Raw genomic sequence first — 23,594 nt, forward strand, 5'->3', positions numbered from 1 at the left:
CTCCCGTCGGTGTGTTTTTTTTCATTCGCATCGCGCATGCGCGAAACTTCGCGCATGCGCGGTTGCGCACTTTTGTTCGGCTCTGCGAGCCATTTTTGTAGTCCATTATTTACCGACCTGAGGGAGCGGGTTTCTCTCTCCGCAGCGGGCCTCTTCGGACAGGTAAGGCCTTCACCTTTTTCCTCCTTTGTCTTCTCTTCCTCTCTTCTTACCGTTGCTTTCGACTTTTCTTTTTTTGTCGCCATCTTCTTTCCACCTTTATACTCACTTTTCTGTAACTTTTATTTCTGTGCCTTTGTGTTTTCTCTTGTTTTTCCCGACTTTTCTGGAGAGGGCTGGAGTTCACCGTCCGGCCACTACTCCATCACGTGACTCCTCCCGCTCATTGAATTTTTTGATGCAATTATCTAATTTTCTTTTAAAAGGACATGTCATCAGATCAACAAGAACGTGACACACAAATCCACATTCCGTATTGATGAGTGACTTTTTTGGAATGTTATCAAAATATTTGTGACTGGTTGGTAGAATAGACCATTGATTACAACCTGGTAAAAGTAGATGATTTTAATTTTTTTCCTCCCCATACAGAACATTTGCAACTTTTTTCAGTAACAACTCTTCAATGAAAAAAAAAATCCCAATGTTTATAAACTGTCTTCTGCATTAGCCTAATACAAGGCAGGAAATCAGCTCCATAAACAACACCCTACCCTATAATCCAGCTTTCAGAATTAGTAACACAAGGAATATTTTACATATTGCTTGATTCTAAATGTAATTTTACAACAAATCCTAGATCTACATCACTCTCACCTTCCCTCAATTTTTCAACCTAGATTTCAGTGGGACTTAATTCACCACACTTTCGAATTTTGAATGTTTGTTACCAAATACTTGTCATTTATTTGTCCATGGAACATACAAATATGCCACCAATGTTTGAACCATTTTCTGATGTGTTAAACCAATAATTCTGCTTTGGAGGTTCAAACCTAATGGTGCTGAAAACTGGAGGTTTTAAAGAATGTACATCTTGTGTGAGCACGACCTTATTATCTCAAATCTTCACAAGACCAACTGTTGACTTGTAAATTGAACATTTTAAAGTTATTGTTGTTCCTTTTGTAAAAGCAATAAATAGATGTCTCATATTTGCAATCATCTAGTACTTTAACCTTGAAAACATTTACTTCAGTAATGTTGGGAATAATTGTGAAGATTAAATCTGAAGCAATTGAATTTGATCCGCATTAATATATTTCTCAATGTTACTCTTGATGATGAAGTGGTTTAATTAAAAAGTTCAAGGACTTATTCAACGTACTTTTCTATTCAGAAAACTCGTAAATGGAAGGCCAATATGACAAAAACTCTCTTTACAACTCTATCCACCTGTGACAGCACTTTCCCAGTTCCCTCTGTTCTACCGCACTCCTCAGTGCCCGACCGTTCACCGTCTTTTCATGGTTTGTCCTTCAAAACGCAACACCTCACAGTTGTTCATGTTAAATTCCATCTGCTGTTTATTCCAGCTGGTCCAGATCCCTCTGCAAGCTTTGAAAACCTTCCTTGCTGTCCACAACGCTTCTGATCTGAGTATTGTCTGCAAACTTGCTGATCCAATCACCACATTGTTGTCCAGATTGTGGATCTAGATGACAAGCTACGCTGGTCCCAGCACCGATCCCTCCAGCACACCACAAGTCACAGGACTCCAGTCTGAGAAGCTATTGTCCACGGCCACTCACTGGCTTCTCCCACACAGCCAATGTTTTTGAATATTTTAATATGAGATTTCACATCCAAAGTACAGAGTAACTATGGATAGATGTTAAAATTCTCAAAGATACACTACACTTAAAATCACCAATGCCTGAAGAGGGCGCACAAAATCAGTGAACCGGTGCGGACTTAAAAGGTCAACATGGCCTATATGGTAAGCTGATTTTCTTTTAAAACATCTTTGACCCTAATTAGAGCTGCTAATTTATAACCGAGTGCTTAAAATCCAATGAAACTCAATTGCCTTGTCTGAATTGTATCCTTTGCTTTTCAAAATAATATATACATCCTTCAGATTCAGCCCATTAAATAGGGATGGTTTGATCGATGTACAATTTACTTGTCCCCCTCCTTCATTCTATTTTTGAAAATGACTTTAAAAATATAATAGATAAAATATTCTATTGGCATTCAGATGTACTGTATAACTAAAGCAAATTGGCTATTATAGTTTTGATGAAAGTATGTGCAGGAATATTGTATTGATGGTTTATTGGAATACTTTGCCACCAAGCGGTAAAACCATGAAGTCACAGAATTCATTGTGTTGTAGCGAGGTCACTACAGCTAGGTTATAGCTCTCGGTTATAGTCCTAAGGCTGTAGCTCAAATCCACAAGAGAAGACACATATATCTGTAGAGTCTATTTGACACTGAGTTTATTCAGTGGTAGCTTTGCCTTTTCTAGTCAGCTTGGCCACGTCACCACTGGGGCATGGCTTGAGCAGGTTGGCTGCCGATTGGTTATCTCAGATGCCTGGGCCCCAATTCTGCCCTCTGCGATCTAGCGGCGGTGATTGGGCAGTTTCACTGCTCTGCCAATGGCCTTTGGAAGTGGGCGTTTCAGCCCACATGACGCTTTGCCGCTCGCCACGTTGGATGGCCATTTCCTGTGTCGGAACGAGGCGAGGGCTGCTAATTTTGTAAATTATGAATTTGTAAATATTGCAAATATATACATTTTATGCCATAATTTATGGTGAAATGAGAGAATGGATTTTTTAAAAATTATTTCCTATTTCATTTCCATCTGTTGGACGTAACAGACAAACCAATAAACCACTTGTTAAAATTGAGGGGTCATTAACTGGTGGGAATCTAAAAAAGACCAGTGACACAGTAATGGAGTAGCAGAATGTGTTCAGAAACTAGAGAGGCTTGCAGAGGGAATGTTGCATCATTGGTAATTTTCCATTTTCATACAAATTGGGGAAAAAGCAGAGTAGTTCATGTCTGGTAGTGAACTTACTGAGTTTGAATGTTTTCTGTGGCATTGTGACCCAGGACCCGCAAGAGGCTGGTTGCACTGGTAGGCTAAGATAAATTTTCCATATCATTAACTTTGCTAAATAGATTCATTGATTAATTGAAAGGATTATCCATTGCTAACTTAATATTTAATGGGACAAGTCAGTCTGCAATCTGAACAGAGTAAACTGGTTACAAATGACTAATAGCTGATCAGTGAAAAGAGATAAAATTTTTTGGTTTGATTGGATTCATGCCAAGTTTTCAAGAGGTGACATGAATTTTAGTATATTGCCTCACAGAAGTTTTTTAAGGGATTATGAAAAGAGTAATCCTATACTACTTGAAGATATAATTTATGATCATTTTAAATATTAGAATTTGTCATGAACAAGTCACGAAATTCAGATTTTTGCAGGAGCTTCATAGTGGAAATATTCATACTATTACCATCTTGGAACAATAATATAAGAAATAACAATAATTGAGCACAAAAAGTAGCAGTGTCTTTGGTTCAATGATAATTCAGGAATCTGATGGCAGCGGGGATGAAGCTGTCCTTGTGTTGCTGTGTGCTCCTCTTTAGGCTCCTGCACCTTTTTCCCTGATGGTAGAGTGAAGAGGGCTTGGCCTGGGGGATGGGGGTCTTTGAGGATAGAGGCTGCTCTTTTAAAACACTGCCCCATGTAGATGTCCTCGATGGAGTGGAGTCTGGTGCCTATGATGTTGCAGGCTGAGTTTACAATCAGGAGTTTTTTCTTGTCTTGAGATTTGGTGCCTCCATACCAGAAAGTGATAAAACCAACCAGAATGCTCTCCATGGTACACCTGTAGAAGTTTTGGAGTCTTGGGTGACATACCGAATCTCCTCAAGCACCTCACAAAGTATAGTCACTGGCATCTGTATGGAGGCTTCAGGGCAGATCCTCAGAAACGTTGACACCCAGTGATTTGAAGTTCTTGAACTTCTCAACTATTGAGCCCTCTGAGGACTGGGTCATGTTCCCCTGACTCCCTCCTGAAGTGCACAATCATCATCTTGGTTTTGCTAATGTTGATCGCAAGGTTGTTGTCAAAGAGCTGATCTATCTCCCTTCTATACGCTTCCTCATTGCCGTTTATGATTCTACCGACAACTGTGGTGTCATTGGCAAATGTAGATAGCATTGAAATTGTGCCTGACCACAGAGACATGGATGTATAATGAGCAGGGCAGTGGGCTAAGCACGCATCCTTAGGTGCGCCTGTGTTGATGATCATTGAGGAGACGTTGCTTCCAATTCATACCGACTGTGGTCTTCCAATGAGAAAGTCAAGTATCCAGTTGTAGAGTGGGGTACAGGGCTCAGAGTTTGTATCTTGACCAGCACTGAGGGAATAATGGTATTGAAGGCTGAGCTGTAGTCAATGAAGGCCAGCTGTACGTATGAGTTGCTGTTTTCAAGGTGTTCTAGAGCTGAGTGGAGAGCCAACAATATTACATCTGCTGTGCAGCGATTGTGATAGGCAAATTGCAATGGGTCCAGATCTTTACTTAGGTACGTGTTAATTTTGGCCATGACCAGCCTCTCAAAGCATTTCATTACAGTTAGTGCTACTAGGCCATAGTCATTGAGGCAGCTCACCCTGCTCTTCCTGGGCACCAGGATGATTGATGCCCTTTTGAAGCAGGGTGGGAACCTTTGACAGCAGCAATGAGAGGTTGAAAAGGTCTGTGAACACTCTAACTAGTTGGTTGGCACAGATTTTCAGTACCCTGCCATGTATGCTGTCAGCCTGACGCCTTGCAAGGGTTCACCCTCTTGAAAGATGTTCTAACATCGTCCTCGAAGACAGATGTCGCAGGGTCTTCAGCCTTTGCAGGGATTCTAGTAGGCACTGTTTGGTCTTCTTCTCAAAGCAAACATAATATTGGATCTTAAATAGAACAGTGCTACTCCACGATCAATCTAACACTTTCCCCTCTCAATCCTCTCTCCAGTTAATACTTATTCCTCTACTATATTCAAGGAATTGCTTGCAGAGGCAAAGGTTGGCTCTTGTATGCATGTGCCTATCTAAGAGTCTTTTAAATGTCCCTTTTGAATCCGCCTCAACCACTAGTAATGCATTCCAGATATTGCTCTCCAACAAAGAGAGAAAAGCACTGGATTTAAAAAAAAAATTGAGATAATGCATCTCCATCAGCAGGAACACTGAAAAATTAATTCATACAGTGCAGGGCAATTTTATGTGATATGCAACAGTTGGCAATATCAGTTTTGCTATGAGTAAAGTTTTGGAGAAGCAGAGAGAATTATCAACCAATTTTGAGAACATTGGAAACTAGTAGCTAAAAAATAATAATAGAAATTCACCATTGAATATTCTTCCTTTATTTTACAGCACAAAAGCAAATTATTGTAGCTTTGGTATTTAGACTTGTTCTGTAATAGAGCCATCCAAAATTTGTTGCTTCAAATATAGTCATATATTAGCAGTCCTGTGGTTAACACTATGCAAGAAGTTGCAAGGTATATAGGGTTAAATATCTCTGTTGCAGATGAAATGATGATTTGGTGTATTTGCAACATAAAACAATACAGCACAGGCCTTTCAGCCCATAATGTCTATGCCAAATTAAAATAAATCCACGTGCCTTCATTTGCTGCATGTTCCTATGCTTATCAAGAGAAAAAGAAGTTATTAAAAATGGCACTTCAGATGGATGTGTTCCTGAGAAGCTAAGTTTATTTACTGCATATCCAAGTCTTGAATGATCTGTTCCTGCACCGAGAATAAGGGCTTAAAGCAAGAGTAAATCTATTGGAAAGGCAGAAAATTGTTCACTTGGTTCAATCTGCCAACGTTTGCCTCTGCAAGCAATTCCTTGAATATAGTAGAGGAATAAGTATTAATTGGAAAGAAAGAGTACTAATATCAGGATTATGATTTAAAGATACTCTAGAAATGGAAGACTTTGATATATCCAAAGAATAGCTTTATACAAATATTGCACTTGAAAATATATTAGACTGCAGCTGGGATACTCACAATAGTCTGTTCATTCTGGTATTGTTAAATAACCATAAAAATTATATCATGAAGACTTACTGTAATTTGAAGTATAATAGGAAGCAAGATCCAGAAGTCAAATTTTCATTATAAAATAAAAACTGAAGGATGTCAGCAAAAGTGGTCTTCTACTGCTTTGATAAAGAAATTGAAACTTTTGATGTGTTTAGATGTGACAAAGTAGATACATTGGGGGAAAAATAACGAATGTATATTGCGTGTTTCCTCGTTTGAATGCTTGACTACTTTTGTTTTCCCCAAATTCATTAGATTCATTCATCACTCACATTCATTATTCTTTTACTCCTTTTTAAAATGATAAATAAAACAGTATGTTGCACATTTAAGCTGTCATTTTTTTCCTTGGTATTTTATTTTGCTGATTGATGTTTGAACTAGAGCCTTCCAGGGGATAATTCTGGCTGCATTAGATTCCTTATACTGGTTTTCTAGTTTCATTTGCCATTCCAAAATCTTCCACATTAAAAAAAAAATTGATTATATATTTGCATTGCTTCCGGAGCATCATATTATAAGGTGTCAACACGGAGAAAATTAAGCACATGGATAAACTCTTGAGTACCATTCATGCATCTTAAAATACTGATTAGTTTAATCATGTGAGATCTCAAGTGACTACAAATTTCCAGCCATTATGGGAAAAGGTTAGTTGATGTCAGCCACTTAATGCTTTTCTATGGAAGATTTAATTAGTCTCAGAAACAAAAGACAGACATCATTTGCTGAAAGTTATTTTGAGAACAAAGAAACTGGAAAGGAGTGTTGGCATCTCATGCAGAGGTGATATTATCACTGATTGGGAGGGCACGGTGGGTGGGCATGAGACGGTAATAAAAACAAGTGAGCTCTAATGGATTCAATATCATAGGATGAGTGTGGCAATTTAAAAGAGAACTCTGTTCATTTTATTATCACATAATTGTTTATTTGTCATATATCAAAATACAGTGAGAAACTTTGTATGCTATCCAGGCAATCCAACTTGTACAGCAGATGGTGCAACAGTAATAAAAAAAAACCCCACAAATAGTCAAATAAGAGCAGAGAGTAGAGGAAAAGTAGTCAAATAGTGCAGGGTATAGAGACCAGTACAAAAACAGCATGGAATTGAGGCACGGTTAGCATAGAATTATCAGAACGCTGTTATAGAGCTAGTGATCAGATCAGGGGTTTGAATCTGGTGCTTTCTATAAGGAGTTTGTACGTTTTCTCTGTGTCTTTGTGGATTTCCTCCGAGAGTTCCATTTTCATCCCACAGTTAAATAAAAATGTTTGGGGGGGGGGGGTTAGGTCAATTAGGTGTAGTTGGGGGTCACAGGCTCATGGGCCAAAAGGGCCTGTTACTGTGGTGTATACCCGTAAAGGCCTCATCTTTCGTCAGTTTTGAGATCCAGTCAAGTCTGATAACATTAGGAAAGAAACTTCCTAAATTTCATAATTCAAAATAATCTTTAGAAGTTCTTGAACAGTTAATGTTTGGCTAAATACTACTCATTCTGTTAAACCTAGTAACTTTGATGGAATGATGAATACAAGATGGTATATGATGGGATAACTAGAATATGATGGTGTCCCAGAGAAGCTGAAGGAAACCAAAGGATCACCAAGAATGAACAAAATTTGGAAGGTTGCCAAAATTAAAGAACAGAGAACTGAGATGAATTAGACTAGAGGCTATTTCAGCATGAGTAATTCTGCTTATTCCTTGAAGAAGGGCTCAGACATGCAACGTCAGCAAAACATCTGTCTCCTATGGACACTGAAAAACCGGCTGAATTGCTTCAGCATTTCAGTTTGTTTTTACTACAATCACAGTATCTGCAGACTTCCATGTTTCACTCAGCAAGTCAAGTCAAGGGAAAATTTTGAAAACGAATAGAAAAGTCTTACAATCAAGATGCTGCCAAACCCTAAAATCAACAGGACAAGGGTAATAGAACTCGATGCAAATTGGGAGACGGGCAGCAGTATTTTGGAATTACAGAGATGGGAAAAGGCCACGAGGGCATTGCAATAGTCAGGTATGGTGATAATAAAAGCATGAATAAAGACTCTGGGAGCAGATGAACTATGGAACCAATGGAGACAGGCAATTTTATAAGGAAGGCAGCAGTCTTACTTGGATTTTGAAGCTGATTTTTGGATAACAAAAGCATGAATAAAGACTCTGGGAGCAGATGAACTATGGAACCGATGGAGACAGGCAATTTTATAAGGAAGGCAGCAGTCTTGCTTGGATTTGGAAGCTGATTTTTGGATCAAATACAGTACCAAATATGTGAACCATTTGCTTCTATTTCACATCTGGACCACACAGTTTTTTTTTCCGAAAAAAAAAAACTAATAAGTTTGCGAAACTTCTTAAGTAGGGGAGGGGTGGTGGAGGGCAGGGATTTAAATCATTTTGTGGATGGGGAAGGAGTGGGAAAAGGAAAACCATTTTGCAATGTTTCATGTGATGGTGTTTGCTTCTCAGACAAGTTCCTCTGCAGGACTTCAAGACAACTGGGCAGAAGCTCTGACACAGTTCTGTTGTCGTGGGATCAGAGTGAGGGGCATCATTTTTCAGAGGACAAGTGAAACTTTACAGCTCCCTCAGCTCATTGAAAAAGATGGCGGGGGCTTAAGGGAAGGCAAATTATTTCACGCCTCGCGTCGCCTCCATCACATCCTATCTCACACGACTTCATCATGTCAGTTCCCTCATCCCCTCCCTGTGCCCGGCAACCTCTTCCTCACCACCGTTCGGGGCCACAAAGAGACCGTCCAAGCGAAGCGATGCTTAACTTGAAAATCTGGGGGTCATTTACCGCTCCCATTGTGGTCTGCTCCACAAGAGAGGGAGACGGGGAGGTTGTTTCTCTGAGCAACTTCGCCCTGTCCACTGCCATAGTAAGGGCCCACCCACTGGCCAACCATTTCAACCTCACGCTGACACATCCATCTCATGCACTGACAAATCGCAAATTGGAGGAACAGCACCTCATAATCCAACAGGGCACCTCATAATCCAACAGGGCACCTCATAATCCAACAGGGCACCTCATAATCCAACAGGGCACCTCATAATCCAACAGGGCACCTCATAATCCAACAGGGCACCTCATAATCCAACAGGGCACCTCATAATCCAACAGGGCACCTCATAATCCAACAGGGCACCTCATAATCCAACAGGGCACCTCATAATCCAACAGGGCACCTCATAATCCAACAGGGCACCTCATAATCCAACAGGGCACCTCATAATCCAACAGGGCACCTCATAATCCAACAGGGCACCTCATAATCCAACAGGGCACCTCATAATCCAACAGGGCACCTCATAATCCAACAGGGCACCTCATAATCCAACAGGGCACCTCATAATCCAACAGGGCACCTCATAATCCAACAGGGCACCTCATAATCCAACAGGGCACCTCATAATCCAACAGGGCACCTCATAATCCAACAGGGCACCTCATAATCCAACAGGGCACCTCATAATCCAACAGGGCACCTCATAATCCAACAGGGCACCTCATAATCCAACAGGGCACCTCATAATCCAACAGGGCACCTCATAATCCAACAGGGCACCTCATAATCCAACAGGGCACCTCATAATCCAACAGGGCACCTCATAATCCAACAGGGCACCTCATAATCCAACAGGGCACCTCATAATCCAACAGGGCACCATTATCACTGACTGTTCCCCCCCCCCCATATCTCTCTCTCTCTCACTATCCCTCTTTCTCCTTTCCCCCACCCCCACCCCCACCCCCACCCCCACCCCCCCCCCCTTCTCTACCCTTCCCTGATCGGTTCTTTTTCTCCTCTACCTTCCTCTCCCACCTTTGACTTCAGGCGCCCGCCTGATTTTGTTCAACACCTTGCCGACGGGCTGAGGCCCGAAGCGACTCCCTCAAGGGGGATGCTGTGTCCAGGTCCTTGTGAGCATTGCATTCTAGAGCCAGCACCCACCCACCACGCCAGCAAACGGCCTGTTCATTACCGGCACGACGGTCGAAGCCCAGTCGCGGTGCACGCTTCCCCACGGCTTCAGGACAGTCCGAGGCCCCCTGCGGTCCCGTCGCCTCCGGCCTCGGAAGGCCGACCGTGGCCCCTCCCACCATGCTTTGCGGCGCGCACGCGCGCTGGCTTCTGTCCCCGTCCACGGCTTCAGGACCGTCCGAGGCCCCCTGCGGTCCCGTCGCCTCCGGCCTCGGAAGGCCGACCGTGGCCCCTCCCACCATGCTTTGCGGCGCGCACGCGCGCTGGCTTCTGTCCCCGACCACGGCTTCAGGACCGTCCGAGGCCCCCTGCGGTCCCGTCGCCTCCGGCCTCGGAAGGCCGACCGTGGCCCCTCCCACCATGCTTTGCGGCGCGCACGCGCGCTGGCTTCTGTCCCCGTCCACGGCTTCAGGACCGTCCGAGGCCCCCTGCGGTCCCGTCGCCTCCGGCCTCGGAAGGCCGACCGTGGCCCCTCCCACCATGCTTTGCGGCGCGCACGCGCGCTGGCTTCTGTCCCCGACCACGGCTTCAGGACCGTCCGAGGCCACCTGCCGTCCCGTTGCCCCGCCCCCCCCGCCATGCTTTGCGGCGCGGGCGCACGCGCACTGGCTTCTGTCAACACGAACAGGAGGCGGCGAGAGAGAGAGAGAGAGAGGGAAGGAGAGCGTGTGTGTTTAAAAAAAAGCGAAGCAGCAACGTCGCGGAGCCGCATAATAGGAGCCCTTGTCGAGGCTTGGCTGAGATGGAGCGAGCGGCCGTCGGCTCTGGCGGCTTCCAGCATCCCGAGCCCGAAACCTCGGTGAGTGCATGCGGTCTTGCGGCGTTTTCTTTGTGTGCGGTGGCCAGAGGCTCGGAATCGAGGCCGCGGGGGCCAGTGCACTAGCCTCCCCTCCTGGATGCAAGGGCAGGCTCCCAGCCGTGCATTCTCTCTCCCTCCCCCCCTCTCTCAAACAAAAAAGGATATTTAATGGAAAGTTCTGCAAGTTTTGCCTTTGAATGGCGCGTTGGACTTGCATTGCGAGCTGCCACACGGCGGCGGTGCTGGCTGACTTGGCCAACGTTTGGCGTGGAGCAGAGAGGGCTGCTTCACATTGAGCTTTGGCGCCAAGGCCCCAGCCTGTCCCTCCCTCCAACTCCCCATTCAGTGCCAGCTCGGCCTTCCTTCCAGATGGGATGGAGGACGATTTGCCTTGGGATGAGATGGGGTGGGGGGGATTTGCCTTGGGATGGGGTGGGGGGGATTTGCCTTGGGATGGGGTGGGGGGGATTTGCCTTGGGATGGGGGGGATTTACCTTTGGATGGGGGGGATTTACCTTGGGTTGGGATGGGGGGATTTGCCTTGGGATGGAATGGGGAGGCGATTTGCCTTGGGATGGGATGAGTGGGGGGGACGCCTTGGGATGGGATGAATGGGGGGGGGGATTTGCCATGGGATTGGGGGGGGTTTTGCCTTGGGATGCGATGGGGGGGGAATGCATCAAACTTCTTCGCTTGTTTTTGTTGTTCAGAAGAAAAGCTCAATTTCAAATGTGTTCAGTAGTTTAAAGCAGGTCGTCCTTTGCTAACAAATTATCCAAGGCTGAGTAATATCTGCATCTTTGAAGGTTTCTCGAATGCGGGTGTCGCGAAGCCATGACCAGCTGATAGAGAGGAGTCTCCGCTCTCCATCAGAGGGTTGCGGGGTTCCAAGTTTCGATTGTTGCATTTGAACACGCTGAGGGGACGCTGTATTGTCTCTGGTGCCATCTATTGGCTCGGATGCCGGAGTTGAAGCCCCATGTGACCTCTTGGGAGGTGGGGGGGGGGCGGGGGCAAGTAAAAGAATTGTTTTGTGCAGTTTCAGGGGAAGGGGGTCGATTGTCAATGGTTTATCCCTCAGTGGCAATACGGTTTGTCGGAACTTTTACTGTTGCCAGCAGCATTTTCTAAAATCTCCCCAGCAACTGTCCCAAAGTAATTACTGGCAGAAGTAATTTTGGGATGATTTTTGGCCCAGATTTATAACATAAGAGATAGGAGCCGAATTAGGCCAATTAGCCCATTGAGTCTGCTCTGCCATTTAAATCATGGCTGATGTAGTCTTCCTGTCAATGACATTTTCCTGGTGTGAAACACGAAATTCTGTAGGTGCTGTGATTGGACTTAAAACACAGAAATACAGAAGGATTCCCGCGTTCTTCCCATAACCTTTGTCCTTTGGCCATCTATTGGCAACGCATTCTGTAGATTCTCCACCCTCTGGCTGAAGAAATTTCTCCTCATCACTGTTCTAAAGGGAGATCCTTTTATTCTGAGGCTCTGCCTCTGGTCCTGGACTCTCACACTATTGGAAACCTCTTCACGTCCATTCTATCTAGCCTTTCGATATTCAGTAAGTTTCAATCAGATCCCTCATCCTTCTAAGCTCCAGCGAATGCAGACCAAAATCCATTCAATTTCTCATCAGATGTTAACTCTCACATTCCCGGGAGCCTTCTCGTAAACCTTCTCTGGATCCTCTCCAGTGCCAGAACATGTCGTCTTATTCTTTACACTGATTCACAACCTTTTTTGATCTTGGGCCCACCTGGCTTCTGACCTAACGTGCCATGGCCCACTAGTGGCAATGATTGAGCAATTTTTTTCGAGTCAAAGGCAACTCTGTAAGAAACACATCTTTATCTAATTTACTATCTTATTTAGCAGTCTCTATGGCTGACATGGAAAGATGCTGTGGCCCACTGGTTGGGAATTATTACTTTAGATATTTTAGTTTTGTACATTGATGGAAAGAAAAAGGGATTTCTGGATGCCTCACTATTTCTTTACAGCAATAGGGTTACTTTTTGCAAGAGAAATGTGGATAATAATTTGATAGATAATTATTATGCAAAAAAAATCTGCAGATTCTGAAATAAAAATTGAAAAAGCTATACTTGGGGCAAGCAATTCAGTGAAGAGTGAATATATAATAGATAATCTGTCTTTGTGATGTTAATTATGCAATTTACATTGGCCAAGGCTCCAGATAACACTGCTTTAAGATAGTCCAATGGGATTTTTTTTACATTTCCCCTGAGAGAGCTGAAAGAAACTCCATTTGACATCTTGCCTGAGAGGTGGTATTTTTGGCAGCGCTACCCTCCTTGAACATTGGTGTGTCAACTTTGATTTCACGTTCAAATCTTTGGATTCAAGGTTAGCAGGTTTTCAATCTCCCACTGCTTGCTCCTCTCCAACCAGGAGTCTTGTACACTGTAACCTCTTCAAATATTTAGGGATACCATACCTTGAGGCTTTTCTCAAGTAGATTTTAACCAGGAGAACAGTACGACTGCAACAACAGATTTCAGCAATTCTTGACTGAAGAGGTAGTATCTTGTTGGGTAGGACTTGAACTGGTAACTGCTGGTGGAAAATATTCTTGTGTGGAATTAAAGCAAATAGGTGATTTTATTTTTTTCCTTTTAAATGATCATAGCCAACCTATTTTTTGGTTCCATGACTTTTGTGTAAAATAGCGACATATGTCATGAGTCATGCTGTAGTACATGAAAGCAGTTTTTGATTACATGTGGCACCAGGCAGTTGTGGTAAGGTTGAAGTCATTGAAACTTTATGGCTGAAGTCATAACTTCCACCAAAAAAATGTAAATGTAAAAAATCCCATTAGACTATCTTAAAGCAATGTTATCTGGAGCCTTGGCCAATGTTATTGGCATTCAGTCGTCTCCATACCCATGTTTTGTAAGGGCAGCCTCTTGGGTTTTACTGTCACAGCCTTGGAGGAAATGTTTCTGTTCTATGATGGTCTACAACTTTGCAATCAATTTGTAAACCTTAAAATGATGAGACAATATACAGTGAAGAGTGATTTGCCTTCTCAAGTTCTGTGGGTTCTGAGCTGGCTGAAGAAGACAATGAGGGACCAACAGATTGTGCAATGTACATATGCACCAAAATTCTTTCTTGCTGCAGCCTAACAGGTACTTCAGGAAAAAAAACCTATGCATTCAAGTAATAATCAGTAATAAATATATAAGGTAAGTAATAGGGTGGCAAAGTTAGCGTTGTGGTTAGTGCAATGCTGTTACAGTGCTAGCAACCGAGAACGTGCTTTGAATCCCGTGCTGTCTTTAAGAAGTTTGTATGTTCTCCCTGTGTCTGTGTGGGTTTCCTCTGGGCGCTCCAGTTTCCTCCCACCGTTCATACCGTGGTTGTAGGTCAATTGGGTGTACGGGCTCGTGGGCCGAAAAAACCTGTTACCGTGCTGTATGTCTAAATTTAATTTAAACATTTAGCTACCACAGTTTAAGAAAATATCTTCAGAAACTCCAGCCCATTGGTTTACACGGATTTCAAGGACACAACCAGTTATACTGTCTGGGCTGAAGGCTTTTCAGGGTTCCACCCTCCTGAAGATCCAAGGATTCCACTACAGATATGTGAGAGATGCTTGATGAAGTGGATAGGTAGTTTGGGAAATGTGTTTTCTTTCCTATTTTTGAGCTTGGCTTTGCGAGGTCCCACTGAAAAGACTGCACTCAGTGCTATCCAGTATGAATGGTAATGGCCCAAGGATTCCCTCAATTTAATGAAGATGTTATGCATTTTCAAAATTGAGAAATTCTATTTGCAAATTTTTTCCTGTCATGGAGTTTGGAGAGGTGGCCTTGGGGGTTTGGTGTTTTGTGAATGTCCTACCCATTGGAGTCAGCTAAGTGTAACTAAACCTTTTGTTGGGAATGTCCTGGCAGAGGGCACTGACATTGGAAAGCTTATCCAGGAAGTGAGTTTGGATCATTTTGCAAAGATGGCATTGAGGGTACCTCTCCTGTTCATTGAGATGCTTTCTATCTATTGTTGGTCATGTATATCAAGATGTAAAAAGTTTTGCTTTTTGTGTTTTCCAGATAAGTCAACTTGTATAGCAGGTAGAGCAATAATTAATAGATGAATACATAGACAGCCATACAGAGAATAATGTTACAATGTCAAATAGTGTAAGATATAATGTTACAAAAACAAATTGCAGGGCATGAAGATGAGTACAGTAAAAAATAGCGCAAGTGCATACCCCCACCCCCCCATCCCCCGCAACTGGATCCTTGACTTCCTCTTTGGAAGATCAGTCAGTGCGAATTGGAAACAATGTCTCCTCCTCACTGATTATCAACACAGGCATACTTCAAGGATGTGTGCTTAGCCCACTGCTCTACTCGTTATACACCAATGACTGTGTGGCCAGGCACAATTCCAATGCTATCTACAAGTTTGCCGATGACACCACAGTTGTCGGCAGAATCACAAACTGCAATGAGGAAGTGTACAGGAGGGAGATAGATCAGCTCGTTGAGTGGTGTCACGCCAACAACCTTGCACTCAACGTTAACAAAACCAAGGAGATGATTGTGGACTTCAGGAGGAGGTCGGGAACATGACCCAGTCCTCAGAGGGCTCAATAGTTGAGAGGTTCAAGAACTTCAAATCCCTGGGTGTCCATGTTGATGCAATCACGAAGAAGACTCACCAGCGGCTATACTTTGTGAGGTGTTTGAGGAGATTCGGTATTGTCACCGAAGACTTTCGAAAACTTCTACAGGTCTTCTGTGGAGAGCCATCCTGAGTGGTTGCATCATTGTCTGGTATGGAGGTGCCAACTCTCAGGACAAGTAAAAACTCCAGAGGGTTGTAAACTCAGCCTGCGTCAACACAGGCACCAGACTTCATTCCATCAGGACATCTACAAGAGTTGGTGTCTTTTTTTTTAAAAAAAAAGCATCCTGTATCCTCAAAGACCTTTTCACTCTTCGACCATCAGGAAAAAGGTACAGGAGCCTAAAGCCAAGCACTCAGTGGCACAAGGACAGCTTCTTCCCTGTTGCCATCAGATTCCTGAATAATCAATGAACCAAAGACACTGCCTTACTTTTTGTGCACTTCTTAAAAATTTATTATTGTAAACTGGTTTATATGAATATTTGTTCTATGATTGCAGCTGCAAAGTATCACATTTTGTGTCTTGTTCATAACAATAAATTCTGATTTTACCATTTAAGTTTCTGATACAGGTTGAATAACCCTTATCTGAATACCTGAAATCTGAAACGATCCAAAACTTTTTTCATCTGTGATCCCAAAAGGTAATATGTAATAGAGTTCAGAAATCCCGATCGAAGAACGGGATTATTGAGTGTAGATTTTTCAATATACAGTGAAACCTCATTAGAACGCGATTCGTTAATCCGCGGAAACGCTTATAGTGTGGGTGTTTGTGGACCCCAAACATTGATTTTGGGATGCCAGGTTAACAGCCACAAACTCCTAAATGGACTCCTGACTCATTTGCAAGATGTGTATGTTAATATGTGGAGTTTATAGGGTTTGAGTCACGTTATTCTGTTTTCCTGCTTCCTGAATCATGATGTATATGCATTTGTTCCGCGACTCGGCTGTAACGCAATATGAAATCTTGGACCCCAGTTACTGCGTTCTAATGAGGTTTTACTTTATGTCTACGTCAATTAATTTTTGCTTGTGTATCTTCTGTCCGATGGAATGGGGAGAGAAAAATTTATGACTTGAGTTGGGATAGGTCCTTTGATGTGTTGAAAGGCTTCCAGAGACAGTGGGAGATATAGACAGAAAGAGTGTTTGAAGTTTATAGGAATGGCTGCTAATTAGACCGTGGGTGTTGGCTTTGAAATATTGATCTTTAAATGCTGCTTTCTTCAAGTGACCGAAGGCTGTACTGGCACTCTTTTGTAAAGAAATGATGACATTGGTGCCTTAATGTACTGGAAATGGGCCATTCATTCTGGGATTTCTTGTGGACCCTTAATGTTAGGATGTGTTTCGCATAAGAGAGCATTTCTTTAGTGTAAAACGATGATGACCGACTGGGAGCTTGTCCTAATGTGCATGTGTGCAAGCCTGATCTCCATACGGCAGCTCTAAATGAGGTTGGAGTGTCCGAGAATCTGGTTTAAAGATGAAGAACAATTTCCTATTGTTTTATTCAATTTTGATAGGAAGTTGAATAGGGGAAAGTTGCAGTATTAAAATAAGGAGAGTTGTTCAGGAAAGTATTGGTTCCTGCTGCTACCTCTCTATGATTGATGGGCATTCTTCCAATCATCTCTCAGCAAGGTGGACACTTCTTGGGTGTTTATGCAGGAGATGATCTTGCCAGGCATTGAAGAATCCACATGTCATGCTTATCATTGAATTTTTGCATCTCTTCCTCTTTTATCAACAATCTCTGGCAATTCCTTGGCCTTGAGGATGACTTTCACCCTGATTTTACAGATATTGTGGTGGCTCAAAGCCATATGTGGAAACCACAGACTTCTCACCAAAAGTGCCGGTGATACAGGTTCTTCGCCTGCACCCATGTACACCCATTTCATTCTCGGCCCCCTCCAATTCTACCGCTCATCTTGCACACTCGGGGCAATTTACGGTGGCCAATCAACCTTTCAGCCACATGTCTTTGAGGTGTGAGATGATACCAGAACATGTGGAGGAAGGTCTGCAGTACAGCAAGCCTGGACCCTTATCCCTGCCCCAGGAATCGTTTGGTTCCCAAGTGTTGGTGGGGATGTGCTTTTGAGACGTGCTTGACGTCCTCTTGGTAATCTCATCCCAAGGCAAAATGGTGTCTGACTCGGGAGTCTCATACAAAGTGCGAAGATGAAGAGGCCTGCGATGAGTAGCGAACTTAGTGTAACCTGGGTCTCAGCACTGGGAAATGCTTATCTGTCCAGCGAATTTGGAGAATCTTTAAAAGGAAGCATTGCCAGTGCTTTCCAGTACATACTTGCAGGGATCGCTGCTGACTGGTAGATTGTGGATGTTGCCCCATGATTGTTTTTGTTCTTCAAATACCATTTTCCTCAGTCGATCAAACCAAAGGGCTGTGATATCCATTGAAGGCAGTGGAGAATGTCATCACTGTTTGTCTTGGTTAAGGGGTGACCAAAATATGAAAAAAAGAACCATGTTTTCCAAAGTCTCACGTGGAACTTTATTCTCACAGTATACTGTCTGGTGGATGTCGAGTGCAAGGCGCATGGAATGTAGCCTCCGAGCATAAATAGACACATAAACTATATTTGCAGGTCCTTGAGATGTTTAACGTTGATTATCTTGCAGCTTTTTTTTGTGCCATTCTTTTGTTGATAATACAAATTAGCAGGAGGTGACACCAACAGTCATCAGTGTCTGTCTTGGCCTAGGGATCTGAACATCCCAATAGTTTTTAGCTGGGTGATGATCATAGCCAAACAATGACCTTTATCTTCTGACTTCCCATCCTTAAAGAAGATGCACTCCTACTTTTGTACTTGGAGCTGGCCAACTCTTGCCTATCTGTGTCAAAAGGTAAATTGGAATGATCCTTGAGCATTCTGATGTTTGTTTGGGACCTGGAATCGTGTTGTGGAGTAGAACGTCATGTGAGGGACTTCTTTTGCTGTGAGCTGGCCAGAGCAAGCTAGCTGTCACATAAGGTCAATGGCATAAAGTCCTGGTCGAGTAGCAGAGAAGCACAAGATGATACAAAAGGGTATGAGCGTGGGAACGTTTTGGTGCACAAAATTCAAGGGTGAGTTCTGGCTAAAAGGTCGTTGCCATTTACACCACCTCATCCTCCCTCTAACCCTTTTCACTACTGATCCTTCATGTCACTGAATTTCCCTGCCCCTCCCCCATCACCACCCAACACTTCTTATCCAATCTTCTTGTGTCCTACTCTGCTTTCCTCCTTTCTCTGCCCTCACTCCATCCTGTAGCATAAACATACTCAGCCACGAAAGCAAAGTCTATCAGCCTCTTCCTCTCCATTGTTTTCTGCTGAGTATTGATAGCAGCCAAGTGAAATGCACCCGCAGTACTCTGTTGGCTGGGAAATTGTGTGCTTGAACTTACCCACCTGACTGCAGAGCATTAAGAAATTGACCTGCTGACATCAGACAGTGCCTTTGGCTGAAAATTCTTTAAGTTTATTAAGGAAGGTTCAGGGATTCTGATTCGGTCACGTGCTTCATGCAATGTTGTTGTTCCCATGGGTGTATTTGGGGAGGAATGGCAGTCATAAGAGAAATGGAGGCTGACCAGAGGTCTGTTAGAAAGAACAGGCAAAACAAGACAACAAAGCAGGTGGTGGGGTGGGGGATGGGGCAGGGGAGCAGTGTGTGCTAATAGAATGGTAACTGAGACACAAGTAGGAAAACTGAAGAGGATCATTAGACCCTGAATCCAACTATCAATATCCTTGAGATAACTATTGTTGAAAATTAAACTAAACCACGTCTGCTTGACTGGTGGAGAAAATTGGACAAGAAATTCAGAGACTAACCTTCCAATTTGTTAAAGATATTTTTACCACCTGTAGGATTGTTTTTAATTTATTGGTTCACAGTATATGGATGTGCTAGCAATGTTTGCACGTAAAAATAAAAGACAATTGAGAACAAATATAGACGCCTTGCAGTCTAAGACCTGACTATACAGGTGCTCCTTAACTTACGATGGGGTATGTTTTGGCAAACCCATCAAAAGTAAGTTGAAAAAGAATGCAGGAATACCTTGTATAACACTGACAGTGTTGTATTGGTACCCACACTGATTCCACTGTCTTGCTCTCTCCCCATAGCGCTGCATCAGTTCCCATACTGATCCCACTGCCCCAATCTCTTCCCTAGAGCCTTGATCAATCCCAACACCGATCCCACTGCCCAGCTCTCCCCTGACAGCGCTGTTTCGGTCCCCACACTGATCCCGTTGCCCTGTTCTCTCCCAGCAGCACTGATTCAGACCCCATACTAATCCCAATCCCCTGCTCTCTCCGGGCAGCCCTGCATCAGACTCTGCAGGCTTTTCAACTGAACTAGAAGTGATTGATCAAGGAGGCTACAAAGAATTCATCCAAGAGGAATTATCAACATTTTTTAAAAAATCAATAATGCTTACTATTGCCTTACTTTAATGTATTACATGAAAGAAAATAATGACGGTCATTCTATTGTACCATCGTAATTTCAGAAAATTGTAATTTGGGGCATCATAAATAGGGAAGCACCTGTAAATGAAAATAAGACAAAGTACTGGTAATTAATTAGTTTGTGTCTGTGGTCACAGAAGTGATACAAAACTTGATGAATATATTGGAGATTAGAGTTTGTAGTGAAAATTAGAAACTGAAGGAACTAACTATTCAAAATGTTGTACCAATTAATTTGGAAACCTCTAAGCTTGGTCATTTCTGAGATGCAACAATCTTTTTTTTAGTTGCATTATTGGTTAAATTATAATTTTGTTTTCCATAATATGGGCACAAGAAAGTATACCGATTGCGTCTTGATTATATTCTGTTTTGAGCATTGATCTTTAGCATTGGTGCAGCCCTAATTTTTTTAGGTTCAGGACTCGCCAGAAACAGTACTAAGGAGAAGCTGGAGCTGCCCCATGAGGTGCCAAGAGGGGTGCTCCTGCAACATTGCACTCCTGATCTTCAAGGAGGAAGCACAGAGGTTGGAATGTTGCCATGCACAAGGGTCTTCATTTAAGTAGAAAAAGGAGAGAAACTGAAAATATTTCGGTTAAAGAGAAAATAATTGTAATATATAATAGAAGCACTCAGAATCAAGTTAGATTGAGAACTGGAGGCCATTGCATTGAGCTTGGAAATTTGCCAGAGGTGAAATGAGGACAATTTTTTCTGCACATTAAGTTCTAACTTCAAATGAACTCTCTGAAAGGATGAGGGAAGCAGATTCTGCATTAACTTAAAAAAAAAATTGGAAAGATAAGTAGGCCCTTCAGCCATTCATGTCTGTTCAGCCATTTGGTGTTGCTTTCTCTAATCTAAATCCTGAACCTGGTTACCTCTCACAAAGATGGAATAGTAAAAGGCCATGGAGAAAAGGCAGTGGAGTGAGACTAATTGGAAAACTCTTAACAGCTCAGTGACTTCTCACTGTTGTCAATAAAATCATGATTCTTTGCATTAACAGTTGTCGAAGTAACAAGCAGTTAAATCATCCCTCCTGGAATGTACAGGTCTTAAATAGCTTTGATAGCATTCGATGGAGCGTGCATTCATGATTTGTTAGGATACTAATTAAGCTGACTGTAGCTTTTATCAACTTTTTAAAGTATTGTTATTAAGCTTTTGATTAAATAAGAATAAAACAGGTTAAACATTGATACTAATTTGAAATATGACATAGGAAGGAATGCAGTTATGGATTTTTGTCCATTTTTACATTTTTTTAGATCTATGAGCCCATGGTGCTCAAATACACAATTAACATTTGGTAGATTGTTTCAGGTTATTCATCCTGGTTTTTGAAAATAAAATTAAAGTTCAGAATTTCATAATATACTTTTCTTAAATGTTCTTCCCTTCTGTTGTAGCTGCGTACGGGTTTTTGTATTTAAGTGGCACGGCTCATAGATGGGAAGGGCTAATTACCATGCTTCTCCGTGAATTGTCACCTTGTTGTTGTGGAGAAGCTTGATCCCAAGAGTGAGACCGTCTGGAGCTATGCTCCTGGTAGAACCGCCCATGGTGGTAAGGTCAAAGGTGAGGTCCCTGACAACAATCTAACCAAGACCTCAATGGTGGGCGGACAAAGTTACTTTGAACTCAACGGCTGTGAAGGCAGATGAAGCCTGCACAAATCTATCAGCTCCAATCATCATGGTTTTCATGCCACTAGAATTAGTTGTTTGATTTATAAAATATCATGAGCTGTTTGGAGTGCAACGTTAAGTACACATTAAACAGATACATACATGGGTGTCTTTGCTCTGTGGGCTATTTCCTCAAGTCTTTTGGCAATCGGGGGAGGGTGATGGAAGCAGGCAATGTGATGGCTGGAAGTTCCAAGCCAAGAACTGGCACAAAGACAGTGAATACTTGATTCAGTCACTCAACGTTTCGACAGAAGCAGGAAAATTGCTCGGCAGCAGTATTCATGTCTGAGCAATCCTATTTAAGATCCATTCTGCTCACCCTGAACTAGGAGGGGGCTAGAAAAGGTGCCCTAAAAATAGTCTGCTTCACCCCTGTTTTGGGAAGGTTTGTGGCTTTCACATGACAGCACTGACCTCTACCTCGTCAGAGGACACAACAGCTGGCAATCAAGGTTTGGTTCCACACCTTGCTGTTGGATCCATGTACATGACCTGGACTGTACTCTCCAGCCTGCCTGTACTTTGCCTTGGGGGGGTTGGCTGCTGTAATTGGATTAACCCTCCTGACACTGAGCCTTTTTTTTAAACCTGCTAACAACCTGACTGGACCTTCCAGCGCTATAAAGGTGTCATGTGTTCTTTGTTCTCCCTCTGCCATCTTGAGACCACTCTGCTTCACTCCAGGCTAGAAACTTGGAAGGGAGCTGGAGAAACTTCATTTAAGATGTGCACTGTTAAAAGGATTGGGAGTGTTTAGTGTCCCTTGTAGCATAGAGCCGTGCCTGCACTGAGTTAAGGAGTGGTGGGGCATCATAGTGATTTTTCCCTTGATCATTATGTGTATTCCCATATTCATCCAGATTCCTTGCCTTTGAGACCTACCAAACCTGTTTTCTCACTCACAACAATTGGTGCTGCGAGCAAGGTCTCGGCTGGACACAGGCATAGAGAAATGTTCTGGGTCAGGGGCAAAAAAGCTAGTGCAGGCACCGAGGATGGGAATCCCAGGTGGATATATGAGAGGGAGGGATTTGAACACTTGGCCAGCGTGCTGGCAGGCCATGGTAAACCAGTAGACTGCTCTGAGCAGTTGGACGCACATGGTGAGAAACTTGGGCACCATGTGGCCTCCCTCCTCAAGAAGATGGGGTTCCCCAAAGCCAAAGGGAGTCAAAAGGGGTGCCTTTTTGCTGTTTGCATCCCTCCTGAGATGTCAGGTTGGGATTACTAACCAGATCCAGCATTTATAAAGCCAGAAGGACAGGGAGTTAGAAGAGCTCCAGCGGCACTGCTACACACTGCAGGAGGCAGTCCAGGCCGCCCAGACTCGAGCCAACGAACTTGAGGATGGGGGACTGAAGTCACCTGCAGGCTAATACAGTTGCAGCAGGTGCGGGCAGCCGACCCTGGTTCAGCATGGTAACAAACGTCATGAGGCTGGAGGTTGGGGATATATGGTTAAACAGTGATGAGGAGGGGGTGCCTGATGAGCCAAAGTCCAAAAACTACCCTTCCCACTATGCACCTGAACCTCTGCACGTTTGACCCATCACCCAAGTCCATCACCCATCACCATCGGTCCCAAGTCCACTGCAGAGAGGAGGAGGATGTGGATGACCAAGTCACCGGGGGCATGCCCATAGTCACTTTGAGACCACAGAGAAGCTTACTCAGCGGGCAGATCGCTACCACTAATGGCTGGGTGAGCTCCTGGCCAAGTGGTTGATCCGGCTGTGGGATGAGGGGGCCCCCAACTTGAACCTCTCTCATCAAAAGGCGAGCACCCTTGGGAGTCTCTCTGACCAGT

The 23,594-nt window shown here is 43.4% G+C and overlaps 2 protein-coding genes across 5 annotated transcripts in view; one reads left to right on the top strand and one right to left on the bottom strand.

Moving 5' to 3' along the window:
- The window catches only part of LOC138739595 (uncharacterized), a 29,945-nt gene extending 18,808 nt beyond the window's left edge, over positions 1-11,137 (bottom strand). The window contains exons 1-2 of one of the 3 annotated variants that reach the window (XM_069891937.1): positions 10,109-11,137; positions 2,429-2,675 (exon numbers count right to left, since the gene is read on the bottom strand). In XM_069891937.1, the coding sequence (XP_069748038.1) occupies positions 2,535-2,675; positions 10,109-10,888 (921 nt within the window). In that variant the 5' untranslated portion in view covers positions 10,889-11,137 and the 3' untranslated portion in view covers positions 2,429-2,534. Of the gene's footprint in view, positions 1-2,428; positions 2,676-6,341; positions 6,562-10,108 lie in introns of those variants that run through there. The other 2 variants (XM_069891938.1, XM_069891940.1) reach the window with 2 other exon arrangements.
- Positions 11,138-16,181: 5,044 nt separating this feature from the next.
- jade3 (jade family PHD finger 3) overlaps positions 16,182-23,594 on the top strand; it is a 71,527-nt gene continuing 64,114 nt past the window's right edge. For both annotated transcript variants that reach the window (XM_069891927.1, XM_069891928.1), the window contains exon 1: positions 16,182-16,230. The gene's annotated coding sequence lies outside the window, so the exon portion shown is untranslated. The remainder of the gene's footprint in view (positions 16,231-23,594) is intronic.

This window comes from Narcine bancroftii, chromosome 7, assembly GCF_036971445.1.
Source record: "Narcine bancroftii isolate sNarBan1 chromosome 7, sNarBan1.hap1, whole genome shotgun sequence".
NCBI lineage: Eukaryota > Metazoa > Chordata > Chondrichthyes > Torpediniformes > Narcinidae > Narcine > Narcine bancroftii.